The sequence below is a fragment of the Phodopus roborovskii genome, unplaced genomic scaffold, assembly GCF_943737965.1.
Source record: "Phodopus roborovskii unplaced genomic scaffold, PHOROB, whole genome shotgun sequence".
Taxonomy (NCBI): Eukaryota; Metazoa; Chordata; class Mammalia; order Rodentia; family Cricetidae; genus Phodopus; species Phodopus roborovskii.
Window position 1 is genome coordinate 21,503,327 of NW_026126459.1, and position 13,239 is coordinate 21,516,565.

General features: G+C 45.8%; 1 protein-coding gene across 2 annotated transcripts in view; it reads left to right on the top strand.

Moving 5' to 3' along the window:
- The window catches only part of Pfkm (phosphofructokinase, muscle), a 38,094-nt gene extending 28,174 nt beyond the window's left edge, over window positions 1-9,920 (top strand). For both annotated transcript variants that reach the window (XM_051189784.1, XM_051189785.1), the window contains 16 exons: window positions 295-403; window positions 523-618; window positions 841-933; window positions 1,504-1,629; window positions 2,629-2,693; window positions 3,180-3,243; window positions 3,951-4,100; window positions 4,475-4,545; window positions 5,049-5,136; window positions 5,215-5,367; window positions 5,807-5,971; window positions 6,977-7,038; window positions 7,246-7,357; window positions 8,845-8,944; window positions 9,026-9,131; window positions 9,411-9,920. In XM_051189784.1, coding sequence (XP_051045741.1) covers window positions 295-403; window positions 523-618; window positions 841-933; window positions 1,504-1,629; window positions 2,629-2,693; window positions 3,180-3,243; window positions 3,951-4,100; window positions 4,475-4,545; window positions 5,049-5,136; window positions 5,215-5,367; window positions 5,807-5,971; window positions 6,977-7,038; window positions 7,246-7,357; window positions 8,845-8,944; window positions 9,026-9,131; window positions 9,411-9,555 — 1,705 coding nt within the window. In that variant the 3' untranslated portion in view covers window positions 9,556-9,920. The remainder of the gene's footprint in view (window positions 1-294; window positions 404-522; window positions 619-840; window positions 934-1,503; window positions 1,630-2,628; window positions 2,694-3,179; window positions 3,244-3,950; window positions 4,101-4,474; window positions 4,546-5,048; window positions 5,137-5,214; window positions 5,368-5,806; window positions 5,972-6,976; window positions 7,039-7,245; window positions 7,358-8,844; window positions 8,945-9,025; window positions 9,132-9,410) is intronic.
- The last annotated feature ends 3,319 nt before the right edge of the window (window positions 9,921-13,239 follow it).

The window sequence follows — 13,239 nt, forward strand, 5'->3', positions numbered from 1 at the left end:
TGGAAGTGTATATGGTCCACACAACATGACCCTCATTCCCTGCCAGTGCACTATCTCCCCAACTTATTATGTGCATATGGGCCATGCTCAGGTACACGTGAGAGGATGGGCAGGGGTGGTGACCTTCAAGGACAGCATCTCATTGACAGGCCTAGTGCTCATTTGCCTCAAGACTGAAATGCAGGGTCCCTGTATCTTTCATCAACTACGGGGACTAAGAGATCTCCCTGGGTATGATGAGGCTGCTTGTGGAATATAAAGGTTCCTAGTTCATGCTTCTGGCTCTCGTTTCAGATACCTGGCCCTCGTCACCTCTCTGTCCTGTGGGGCTGACTGGGTTTTTATTCCTGAATGTCCACCAGATGATGATTGGGAGGAGCACCTTTGTCGTCGGCTCAGTGAGGTACCAGCATTTTATCCTGCCCTTGAGAGGAAAAAGACCCTCACCCTATTTTATGGGTGATCCATTTTCTACCCATCAATTTAATTTTATTAACCACTTTCTCTCCTGTTCTTGACCAGACAAGGACCCGTGGTTCTCGTCTCAACATCATCATTGTTGCTGAGGGTGCAATCGACAAGAATGGGAAACCAATCACCTCAGAAGACATCAAGAACGTTAGTGTGAAACCCTGTCCCCAGCATGCTTGGCCATTCCCTTGGTGGCTTCTGAGTCTTGACACTGTATCCCTTCCTGGTCCTTCTGCACAGCTTCTCCAAAGGCATATGCCCTTATTTGCCTCCCACTAGGAACTGTCACAAAGCATTGTCATCATAGTTTAAGTAAGCAGCTGTTTATTTTCTCCCTTTGTCTTTGTGTTTCTTTCTTGGATCTTTTAGCTGGTTGTAAAGCGTCTTGGATATGACACCAGGGTCACTGTTTTGGGACATGTGCAGCGTGGTGGGACACCATCAGCCTTTGATCGGATTCTGGTAAGTCACAGGATTCTGTGGATCCTGTACCTTAGAACTTCTAGCCCTGCTATCCTGCTTCTATGGGGTTTATATGATAGCCATGCTATCTATCTACCAGCCCCTAGGCCACAGTGGTCTTTATTCCCATAAAATAAGATGATGACAGGCGATAGCACCCCTAGTTGTGCGGGTCACTGTCTTCAAGCACTAAGATCAATGAAGCTCCTGGGATCTAACCTTGGATACTCAGTTTATCATTCTTACCCTGTTTCACTTGAAAGAAGGCAATCTACTTCTTTAGCAATAAGAAGAGAATATTGCTAAACTCCTATAATCTATTGATCACACACATGGATATACTTCTCTGGAACCAAGTATAATTCTTAGGGTTCTAATGGCAAAAGCGCAGAGAGCCATCAAGCTATAGATGAGATCTGGGTAGGGAAGTAAAGCATAGCAGGTATCTGGATGTGGCCTTTCAATGTGGAACTCAGTCCTAGGATTTGGAAAAAGCTTGGAGCATCCTGGCTCTTAGCTAAGCCAAACAAGGAGGCCTAAGCAAATTCTTTGTTCAATGAACTCATTCAGGGCAGCAGGATGGGTGTAGAAGCAGTGATGGCACTTTTGGAGGGGACCCCAGACACCCCAGCCTGTGTGGTGAGCCTCTCTGGTAACCAGGCAGTGCGCCTGCCCCTCATGGAGTGTGTCCAAGTGGTAAGTGATGACCCCATTCTGTGCCTCAGCAGTCTTATACCCTTTCCTGGGAGCTCAAGGGAGGCATGAGATCAACTTCTGTGGTCCCAGTAGAGAAAAAGGTGGAAAGGCAGGGTGGTAGAGTAAGAGACAAAGGAAAAGGACACAGTGGACTGCAATCCCAAGAGCTATGACCACCACTCAGCATCAGTTTCCTCAGCTGTAGCCTTCCTTAGGAAGATGGAAGGTCTATATACTACTCTCTAATATTTTATAAGCACCAACTTCAGACCCTTTTCATGTAGTTATGTAAAAGGAACACAAATTCAGTGTCCCTCCTAACAATACTAAGACTTGGGGAATGCTACTTCTAGCCAATTACCTCTTATTTCCATATGACAACCACCTTAAATGTGTTTCTCTAAATCAGTACAGGGTGACCACTGCTCACCTCCAGGGTGATAAAGACGGGAGAGATGCATTTTCACAGTGCCTGGAAAACATTGGGTTTTCTAGGGTAGCGATTCCCTTAGTGTCACTGGTTACTGAGCTAGCGTGTTGGTCCTGATTGGTGGGGCTGCCTGAATTTCCCCTATTTTGGGGACTGCTTCTTTCTGAGACTTGAGAAACCCAATAACCTGTAGCCATGTTTGAGGCTACATCTCCACAGTACAGAAGCCAGGGTTCTAAGGAAGGCAGCCATTGAGGAGCACATGGTGGGAGCCCTTCTCACCTGGTAGAATCTCTTCATTGTTTAGTAGTTCCAAGGCTGGGTGGGGACCTGAGCATAGATGGGGAAAGGTTCTGTCACCTGTGAGCACTCCTCTACCCTGTCCAGATTTCTAATTTAGTTCCCCTTTTCCTGTTCATTACTCAGAAAAATTAAGAATAAAAATGCTTCAGAGATAGTTTGGGGGACATGGAAAAGTTGGGGTGTAGATGAGCAGGATCCCATCAAAGGAGATTTGGCTATGCAAATCATGCCTTGGAGTTGTGACTGTTGTTGTGTCCCTCCCTTAGACCAAGGACGTGACCAAGGCTATGGATGAGAAGAGATTCGATGAAGCCATGAAGCTGAGAGGCCGGTAAGGAAATGACCAGAAACTGGCTAACTATAGCAACCAGATACCAGAATGAAGCCAAAGATCTGTGTCACTCTACGCCCAGACATGAGCCGCCTTTTCAGATTGTTGTCTGCAACAGTCTCTTCCCCAAGGAAATCAGTTGTGAGATGCCCAAGAGGCTCAGCTCATCCAGGGATGCCTCATTGGAAAGAGCTTTTCATTCTAGTGTGTTATTTCTAAATGCGGCCCTCAGCTGGGTTCTGGGTGTCTAAGCAAGAAACTGTCTCATTCCCTGAGCACAACACCTGAGCCAAACATGCTGGGGGAGTGTTTGATGCATGAATAGCCCTTCTGGAAGGCTCTTCCTCGTCCCTGCTCTGCCTGGTTAGTTCCTCTTAGGTTTACTCTGTGGAAATCCATGGAGACCCAACTCCTGACCCGGATTCCTGTGGCTGCTTGCCATAAGGAGTGGCCTGAGACAGCCTGTTCTCTTTGTACTTTTTATAGGAGCTTCATGAACAACTGGGAGGTATACAAGCTTCTAGCTCATGTCAGACCCCCAGTCTCTAAGGTACTGGCAACTTCCCCTTCCCTGTTCAGTTTCTCCTCATGAAGTGCTACCCATAGTCCACACAACCCTAACCTTGCCATGTCTTTGTACCTACTCTTCTTCAGTGATGGAATCCTGACCCTGTGTGATGACTCTGTTAGCCACCCCAGATACTACTCCTGTGATTTCACTTGTCCTGGCTAGAGAACCCAAGACTCACACCAAGTTCAGGGTTGGCAAAAGTGCACTCTGAAGCACGAGAGAGAGGGCTTTGACCTATGGGTGTAACCACACCCAGATCTACCTTGAAAGAGCGGTCCTCAATGTTTATTATTTATCAGAATTGTCTGGGATGCTCATGAAGTATGCAGATTCCTGGGCCCTTCCTTCAGCAGAGAGTGAGATGTGGAGCAGCAGACAGCAATGTGCTGTTCTATAAGTTCCTCAGGTGGATTGGGATGCAAGTGGCCCAAGGACCACACTTTGGGAAGCACTGTCCTTCAAGGTCTTCTGTCTGTTACATAATGATGACTCAGGCTTTATGTGTTGATTTGTGGTAAAGAATTTTGCTTCTGTAGTTCAAAGTAGCAGGCTGTATACTGGATTTCCCTGGGGGAGTGATGCGTATTGTCACACATATTTCAGTGACTCAAAGTTCTGCTTCTCTTGTTGATCTCCCCTCTGGGGGTGTTTCTTTCTTCATTTTCTCCCTGCTTCTTTCTGAATAGGGTGGACTGCACACAGTGGCTGTGATGAACGTGGGGGCCCCAGCTGCAGGCATGAACGCTGCAGTCCGCTCTACTGTGAGGATTGGTCTTATCCAGGGCAACCGTGTGCTGGTTGTACATGATGGCTTTGAGGGTCTGGCCAAAGGTCAGGTATGCAAACACAAAGGAAGAAGGACATGCACATGCATATGGGGCCAGGGAAGATCAGTCCATGCCTCTGCCTCCTTGCTGCCCTGATGTCTCTCCAGGGAGCATAGTTAATTTTAGGGTAATAGGGGACAAACCTTTCCAAACATCACATCTTATTTCTCTGTCCCAGAGCTTAGCACAGTGTCTACTATCATAAGGTGCTTATTATTCCCAGATGAGTCAGAAGGGTGGAAGTTCAGGGGGAAAAGCCAGTAGCTGTGTCAGCTTCCAACCAAGAGGAACTTTGTAGGGTCAGAGCTCAGGAAGTGGCCTCGGTCACACATGGGTTTCCTGGCACTGGCCATGATACAGAGCTATGTGGACTTTCCCTGCAGATTGAAGAAGCTGGCTGGAGCTATGTTGGAGGCTGGACTGGTCAAGGTGGTTCCAAACTTGGTACTAAAAGGTAAATGGTATTTTGGGAGCACCCTCTCCCAGTTAACCTTTCAAGATGTTTTTGAATATGGTCATCAATTCATTAGGTTAGGGCCTATATCTACTGCTCTGAAAACTCACTGAGTGTCTTCAGTGAGGACAGACAGGCCCAGCCACACATCGTGTAGCAGATCTGACCACTAGAGATCCACTGTGCACTCTAGGGTGGTGAGAGTATGGAGAAGAATGGGGCCACAGGCCCAGACACTAAAGAAAGCACTCTAAATTCCTTTTTGTTTGTTTTGGTTTTTGGGAAAGGGTTTCTCTGTGTAGCCTGCCTGTCTTGGAACTCACTCAGTAGACTAGGCTGGCCTCAAACTCAGAGACCTGCCTGCCCCTGCCTCCCAAGTGCTCAGATTAAAGGCGTGTGCCACCACACCTGGCTCACTTTCTAATTCTTAACTTTTCTCTCCTTCTGTCTTGCTATCTCACCCCTAATTTCCTACTCCCTGCTCCTTGCCACTGGTCAACTAGGACTCTGCCCAAGAAGAACTTGGAACAGATCAGTGCCAACATAACTAAGTTTAACATTCAGGGTCTTGTCATCATTGGGGGCTTTGAGGTGAGTGTCCCACTATCCCCTCTTCTCCCCCGCCCCCTTCCCTTTCCTTCTCACGTCTGTATCTGCTGTTCTTTTTAGGCTTACACAGGGGGCTTGGAACTGATGGAGGGCAGAAAGCAGTTTGATGAGCTCTGCATCCCCTTTGTGGTCATTCCTGCCACGGTTTCCAATAATGTTCCTGGGTCAGACTTCAGTATTGGTGCTGACACTGCACTAAACACCATCTGCACGGTGAGCACCTGCCACCACCTCTCATCTCAGTTAGCATGATTATTGTTCTGGGTCTTGGTCTTGGAAAGTGAGTCTTTTTTTTTTTTTTTTTTTTTTTAATAAATAGTGGTGTTTGGGAAATGCTCTGTGCAACCAGGCATCTGTGCTGGTATTCATTCTCTTCACCTAGAAACATATCATTGTTACCAAAGGGCCTGTTTTGTTATGTCCTCTGAAGTTATACAGTTTAATATCCCTATTCCAAACAACATCAAAGACAGGTACAGCTTTCTTCCCAGGAGAGAAGTTCTCCAATGTAGTACCCTCTTTGAATGCGGGACCTTGATGAGGTTCAGGGGTCTCACTGGCCAGAAGGATATAGCTCTGGAGTTGAATTAATGAAAGCTGAAGAAGAATAAAGATCTGACTTCTTTCTTTCTGTGGCCTGTTGTCTTTACAGACTTGTGACCGGATTAAGCAGTCCGCAGCGGGCACCAAGCGTCGGGTATTTATCATTGAGACTATGGGTGGCTACTGTGGCTATCTGGCCACCATGGCAGGGCTAGCAGCTGGGGCTGATGCTGCCTACATTTTTGAGGAGCCCTTCACCATTCGAGATCTACAGGTACATGGCCACCAGAGCTTTCTAGGGGTCAATCTCCTATTCCAGTCTATCTTCCTGATTGTTCCTAGAGTAACCAGAACTATGGGCGTTCTAGGGAAGGATGGAGCTGATGGGCTCAGCCTCATGAAAACTAGAAGGGCTCCTTGCAAGTTCTCCAGTATTGTCTCACATACATGACCATAGCTACTATTTTGGGACTGCATTTTGTCAGGTAGCATGCTGCTATGCCCTTTGGTGTTGTTTGTATTTTATGTTCACAACAGGCATGTAAAGCTATTGCTTCCATATTATAGGGGAGAAAGATTTAGAGGGTTTCAAAACTTCAAACTCGTAAGAGAGCAGGTAGTTTAAATGCTTAAGAAGTGCATGATCTCTTCCCCTCAGATTTCTCTTGCCATTCCAGTTCTGAGGGAATTATCTCTTCACCTCTGGCCATGACCCCATATTCACAGAGGGATCAAATTATCATTACTCATCTAGTTTTAGGTTCAGTGAAAGAAGAAAACTATAAAGTGGAGATTTAGAAGCAGGTCAGGGGAACTCCCAGCTCAGGATTCCAGCCAATCCCTGCCAAGAGCAGAGAGTGGAAGTCTTGTTTTCATGCGCATCTCAAAGCTCTAATGAGGGTACACATTCCCAACCGCTGAACCACTGCTTTACATATACGCAGCATGTGTCAAAAGTGTAGAGACACAGGCTGTGAGCAGTCACTTCTCAGAGGGAAGGGGAGCCAGAAGCCCCTGGACAGAGGTGGGAGAGGGTGAATCATGGGAGCTTCTCTAATGCCCCCTTTCTCAGACCTGCCTGTCTTAGTTTGGGTCTTTCTAAGCTCCACAGGCACTAAACTTCTTAAAGGACACAGAACCAGTGCAAGCCTAGGCTTGTGAACAACTTTCTTCCATGCCCTCTCCCCTCTCAGGAAGGCTTGATATGTGAGAGGGACAAGGGTATTTGTCTACCCTGACCAATCCCAGCTAAGCTTAGGATTCACTGTTTCATTTTTAGGCGAATGTTGAACATCTGGTGCAAAAGATGAAAACAACTGTGAAAAGAGGCTTGGTGTTAAGGTACCTATTAATAGTTTGTTCCTAAATTAAGAAGAAACCAGTCAATGTGGCACTAATCCATTGATGGATCTATGGTTGGGACAAACGAAGGATATAGAAGATATAGAAGAGCATGGGGGTGGAGGAGCCTTGGGAGGAGACAGAAGAGCCTAGGAAAGCAAAAGGCAGGGATGAAGGACAGACTCAGGCTTCTGGTTTCCCTGGCAGGAATGAGAAGTGCAATGAGAACTACACCACTGACTTCATTTTCAACCTGTACTCTGAGGAGGGGAAAGGCATCTTCGACAGCAGGAAAAATGTGCTTGGCCACATGCAGCAGGTAGTGAGACACCCCAGTCCTGCCTTCACTAGTTACCCAGAGCCCCCAACAGCTATACAAGCTCCCATCAGCTTTCTCCAATCTTTTGGGCCCCACTGTCACCATGGAACAAGATTGGGTTAAAGCATCTTTATCTTAGAAGAAACATGGCTTAGTCAAAGAGACACCACGCCCAAGGCAACTCTTTATGAAAGAAAGCATTTAATTAGGGGCTTGCTTGCAGTTTCTGAGACTTAGTCCATTATTATCATGGCTGCACACATGGCAGCAGGCATGCACATGCTAGAGCAATAGCTGAGAGATGCATCCTAGTCTGCAGGTAAAGAGGAGAGGGAGAGGAAGAGAGGGTTGGGGAGGGGGAAGGGGAGGAAGAGAGGGAGGGGAGAGAAATGAAAAGGAGGGAGAGGACTGACTAAACCTGGCTTAGGGTTTTGAAACCTCAAAGTCCACCTCCAGTGACAAACTCCCTCCAACAAGGCCACACCTTTTAATTCTTCTAATTTCAAATAGTACCACTCCCTGGTGATAGAACATTCAAAGGTATGAGCCTATGGGGGCCATTCTTATTCAAACCACCACACAACCCCAGAGATGCGAACCATCCTCCTCCCTTAGGATATAGTTCCTCAACCTTGGTATCATTGCCATTGGGGGATGATTAGTTCTTTGCTGTGGGTGGCTGTTCTGTGCATTGTAAGAACTTAGCAACACTCCTAACCTCTACCTACTATAAGCCAGTCATACCTCCTCTTCACCCTCAATTTAAACAAAGACCACCCCCAAACATGGCCAGATGGACCTGGGGTTGAGAACCAGTGGTTCTGATGAGAAAAATGGGGTCTAGAGAGAAAAACATTTTCAGGGACACTTACAAATGTGAGTGAATTAGTGTTTCATGAGCCTAGCTGATTTTCCCACACCTTGGCCTTTCTTGAGCCTGATGAATGAATGTAGACTTCCCTCTCCATTAAGTGGGATTTAGGAGAAAGGCCTCACATGTCTACTACTACTGGTTCCAAATGGCCCCAGTGATGCCTCTTAAGCACCAGCGTTTCTCTACCCACAAAGAATTGCCAGTATCTCAGGTTGAGGAAGGTGCAGCCTCTGCAGGAATGGAGTGTTAATCCTGTGTCCCTTTTTTCTCCCTTCCATTTTTCTACTTGCTTTCTCTTAGTTCATAGAAAAACTGATGCAGTACTGTGAGGTCCTCCCTGGGACAGCTAGGTTGGTCCACAGGGGACAATGACACCTCCGTAACAGCGATTATGGTGGCTGCTAAGCTAAACAGTGGACAGTGACACTGAAATGGGATCTGACAACTGTGGAGTGGAGGGAGCCGTGTGATTATCATGTCCTTTAACTGGTTGCCCGTGCTGATAACGGACCAGCTCACCTTGGGTCCCTGCAGTCCTTTTCTGTTAATTCAGGAGCCATTCTTTTTGTATATTTAGATCTCTGACTTCTATGTTTTCTGATTTTTCCCTCAGGGTGGAAGCCCGACTCCCTTTGATAGGAATTTTGCCACTAAGATGGGCGCTAAGGCTATGAACTGGATGTCTGGGAAAATCAAAGAGAGCTACCGTAATGGTATGTGAGGTGGGAGGATGAGCCCCTTCCCCACAACTTCACTCCACTGCTGAGAGACTAACCGACCATCCTTCATTCCAGGACGGATCTTTGCCAATACTCCAGACTCAGGTTGTGTTCTGGGAATGCGTAAGAGGGCCCTGGTCTTTCAGCCAGTGACCGAGCTGAAGGACCAGACAGATTTTGAGTAAGTCATTACATTCTAGAATGGCCGTCTCCCTGCCAATAGCTACCAAGCCCTACTTTCCACAGCCTGCTATTGTCTCCAGTGCCTTTCTTTTTGCAGTAACTCACACCTATAGGTACTCATGCCCTAAATCAGCCTCTTTTGCACAGCTTCTTCCATAAGCTTTTGGTAGAAGTTTATTGGCATATGATAAGACCACATCACCATTATTTCAAGCCTTTGGTAGAAGTTTGCTGGCGTATGATAAGATCACATCACCATTATTTCATCTCTCTGTAGGCACCGAATCCCTAAAGAACAGTGGTGGCTGAAGCTGAGGCCAATCCTCAAAATCCTAGCCAAGTATGAGATTGATTTGGACACTTCTGACCACGCTCATCTGGAGCACATTTCTAGGAAGCGGTCTGGAGAAGCTGCCGTCTAGACCTCTTTGGAGGGAGAGAGTCTGATCATGGTCAGCTCTGGTACATCTAAGTCCATGATTGCTCAGTGTGTTAGCCTTAGCCCTCTACTCTTTTAGGTTTCCTTGTACCCGCAACCCTGATCAGCTGTGGCCAGGAGTTGGGGGAGGAGATTCAGTGAGTGAATCTCCTTCTAGGTAGCTGTCATTGCTTCTCCCCACACATAGGCTGGATTTCTCCAGTGTTACTGCTAGATTTCAGTTACCCAGAGTTTTCCTGAAAATAAGCTTTATTTATTTCTTTGTGATAACAAAGAGTCTTAGATCCCTGTAGTTTTACCACAGTGATGGAGTATAACTACACTAATAAATGCCAGCTGGTCACTGTGCTTTGGTGGTGTCATTATTACCTTCACAAAGGGAGTGTATTGATACCAGCCCCATGTCTCACACCTACCCAGACAGAACTCCCAGGAGAATAGCACATGTGATGTCCTGTGCAATTCTGCTTGTTGGAGGTTTCTTATTTTATTTTTTCCAGCATATCTTGGTGTATAGTGTCCCAAACACATGGCATAGCCCATCTCCCACAAGTCCCTCTATCATCCTCTACAGTCAAGATGATGTGCCTGTCTCCAAGCATGAAGTTATGGTGTAGCTCTTGATTATTTATCCATTACCTGGGCTCACTTCTTCCATGTCATCCCATAATCTCTGCTCCTCAACTCAGTACTTTTCCTTTTTTTTGGGGGGGGGTGAGGGGAACGGTTCACTACAGGATTTCTCTGTGTAACAGCCCAAGCTGTGCTGGAACTCACTCTGTAGAGCAGGCTGGCCTTGAACTCACAGAGATCCACCTGCCTCTGCCTCTGAGCACTGGGATTAAAGCCCAGCACATTCCTCCTTTTCAACCCTGTCTTGAATGAAAGCCAGACTCTGACAAACATGCACGTTTTTGGAAGCCTCAACAATAGACACACCTGGTTCTGGGCCTTGCATTGGTGGGTCAGTTGGAATCCTACTCCGCTGCAGTTTGTTTTCTGTCCACAGCAGATGCTGTGTCATTATTACTGAAGTGTCCACTGCAGTTGGGCCTTAGAACTGGGACTATAAACTGTCCCCAGCTTGACAGGAGGGTGTCCTATTTTGAATGTGCAGTTAAGATTAGCCCCCATACACCAGACTGTAACTCTCAGTTACATATGTACCTATTCTTCCCAATCCATACAGCTTTCCTCCTTGCCTGTTTGAGTAGGAAAGACATTCACAATATTGCAATAGGTGTCTGGCTATCTGAAATACTACTTTACATCTTTGTAACAGTTCTAAATAGGTATTGCCAAAGTCTGAAGTAGAAGCAGCTCAATGCTCTTTGGCATTCCTTAAAGGCCAGAGAAAATAACATTAAACACCAAGTGCTGTGTTAGGCATTCTACATGTTACCATTGAATCCCCAAAATAGCATTATGAGGAGAGTGCTGACAACCCTTTCCAGAGATAAGGACTGTCTCAGAGTGGATTAAGTAATGTCTCCTGGGCTTAGAGTCTAACAAAATTAGGAATCAAACTGATCTTAAAAAAAAAAAGTGTATATATACATACATACATACATACATACATACATACATATTAGCTGGGTGTGGTGATGCATACCTTTAATTCCAGTACTCAGGAGGCAGAGACAGGTGGATCTCTGAGTTTGCGGCCAGTCTGGTCTACTTAGTGAGTTCCAGGACAGCCAGAGCTACATAGTTAGACTCTGACTCAAAACAAAATAAATTAGATTTTTTGTTTGTTTGTGCACCATATACATGCCTGAAGCCCACAGAGGTCAGAAGAGGGCATCAGACCCCCCTGCAACTGGAATTACAGTTGGTTCTGAACCACCATGTGGGTACAGGTCCTCTGAAAGAACAGCCAGTGCTCTTAACGGCTGCACCATTTCTCTAGCCCCAGTCAAACTGATTTGAAAGCCCACCTGCATTATGCTACTCAAATTCAAACAACCATACAGACCAAAAAGAAAGTAGACAGAGAGCACCAGCAAACACTGGGACACAAGTGCCAACTGCCCGTCATTTACAGGCTCCCTTCCCATAGTTAATCCTAGGGCAGGTGGGCGTGGTCAGTGCCACAGAAGGACTATCTCACTACAATCACAGAAGAAAAATGGCACTTCACAGAGAGTAGTATTTTAGGATCACAATAAGAAAACAAATATAGTAAACAAAGACCACTTAGAAAGAAAAACAGTACATTCCATCTTCTCAAAGTTAAAAAGATAGGTGAAAATGTGTTTAAAGGAATGAATGTATTACTAGTCACCAACTGTAGCTATGAAGTGACTGAGAAACAGGTAACCCACTTGGACAAAATGTTTTCACTGATGAGAAAGGGAATGGCATCTAGATCGTGGTTCACACACCTATCTGAACAGCATAAGCCTGGCTGCCTAGTTCCATTCTGAACTAATTCAACCTTGGTAGGTGGAGTTTGGGCTTTAGCATTTCATTTCCCTCAAAACTATTAGGTTTGAGACCTGTTACCTACAGTAGTGGATCTCATTCCTGGCTACACCTTAGAATCCTCTAAGAACGCAGCCCTTCCTCAGAAAGCCTAAGCAGTATGGGATAAAATCTTGGCCTTAGCATTTTTAAAGCTTTCTTGGAACCTTAATGTGTAGCATTTTTCATTTTATAAAATTTATTTTATTAACATGTTTGCCTACGTGAGTCTAAGTGTGCCATTTGCATGTAGGATCCTACAGAGATCAGATTTTCCCTGGAACTGGAGTTTCAGATGGTTGTGAGCCACCATGTGGGTGCTGGGAGCTGAACCCCAGTCTTCTACAGCTGAGCTACCTTGCTAGTCCCTTTTTGTAATGGTGCTAGTCACTGAACCTATGGCCTTGAGCATGCTGGTCACATACACTATCACTGAGTTACACCCACAGCTGAGGTTAAGAATAAAAGCAGAAATTTCAGCTCTGGGGTAAGGGGATGTATGACAGAAACAGAAGCCTTTAAACACCGTGCCCAGCTTTCCTATTCACCCAAGTCCAGAATCACTTGCTGAGAGGAGATGGAAAGGTCTGCCGAAGAAGCAAGAAATTTCTTATAAATGTGCAGAAGAGGAAGTAGAGAAAAGCAGAGACAGTGGAAGTTGCCAAGTTTGCTTCTAGAATTATTTATTTATTCTTTTTCAAATGGGCATCCCCCGGCAACAGAGAAGGACAAAAGCAGGCATACTATTTCAAGTTAGCTGCGCCAGACTGCCCTATTCATTTGGGGGTAGTTTCAGCCAGCTTTTTAAAAAGTGCTTTCCAAACTTGCATACAGATAACTTAAGGTCAGTATCAACTTCATCTAGCTTAAGAACATGAAAAGAAGAATATTGTTCACTGCAACAGGTCCTTTTGGGGTAGGCAGGCCAATTCCAAAGAAGCCCCTTTTATATTCTGTTCCCAGCTCTACTTTCCCTACCATTTTCTATAGCTCAATAAAAAGCAAAAGTTCCAAGAGGGTGGAAGAAAGGAAAAAACAAAACAACAACAAAAACAACCCCAAAACCAACAAAGAAGCTCCACAGAGAAGGCAGTGGCCCCCACCCTGTCTTGCTAGAGAAACACATTCATCTAAGTGCAGGGAACTCATGCTCAACCCGCTAGTGCAGAGGAGTCTCAGGGAAAAAGAGCCCCATTGGAAGAAT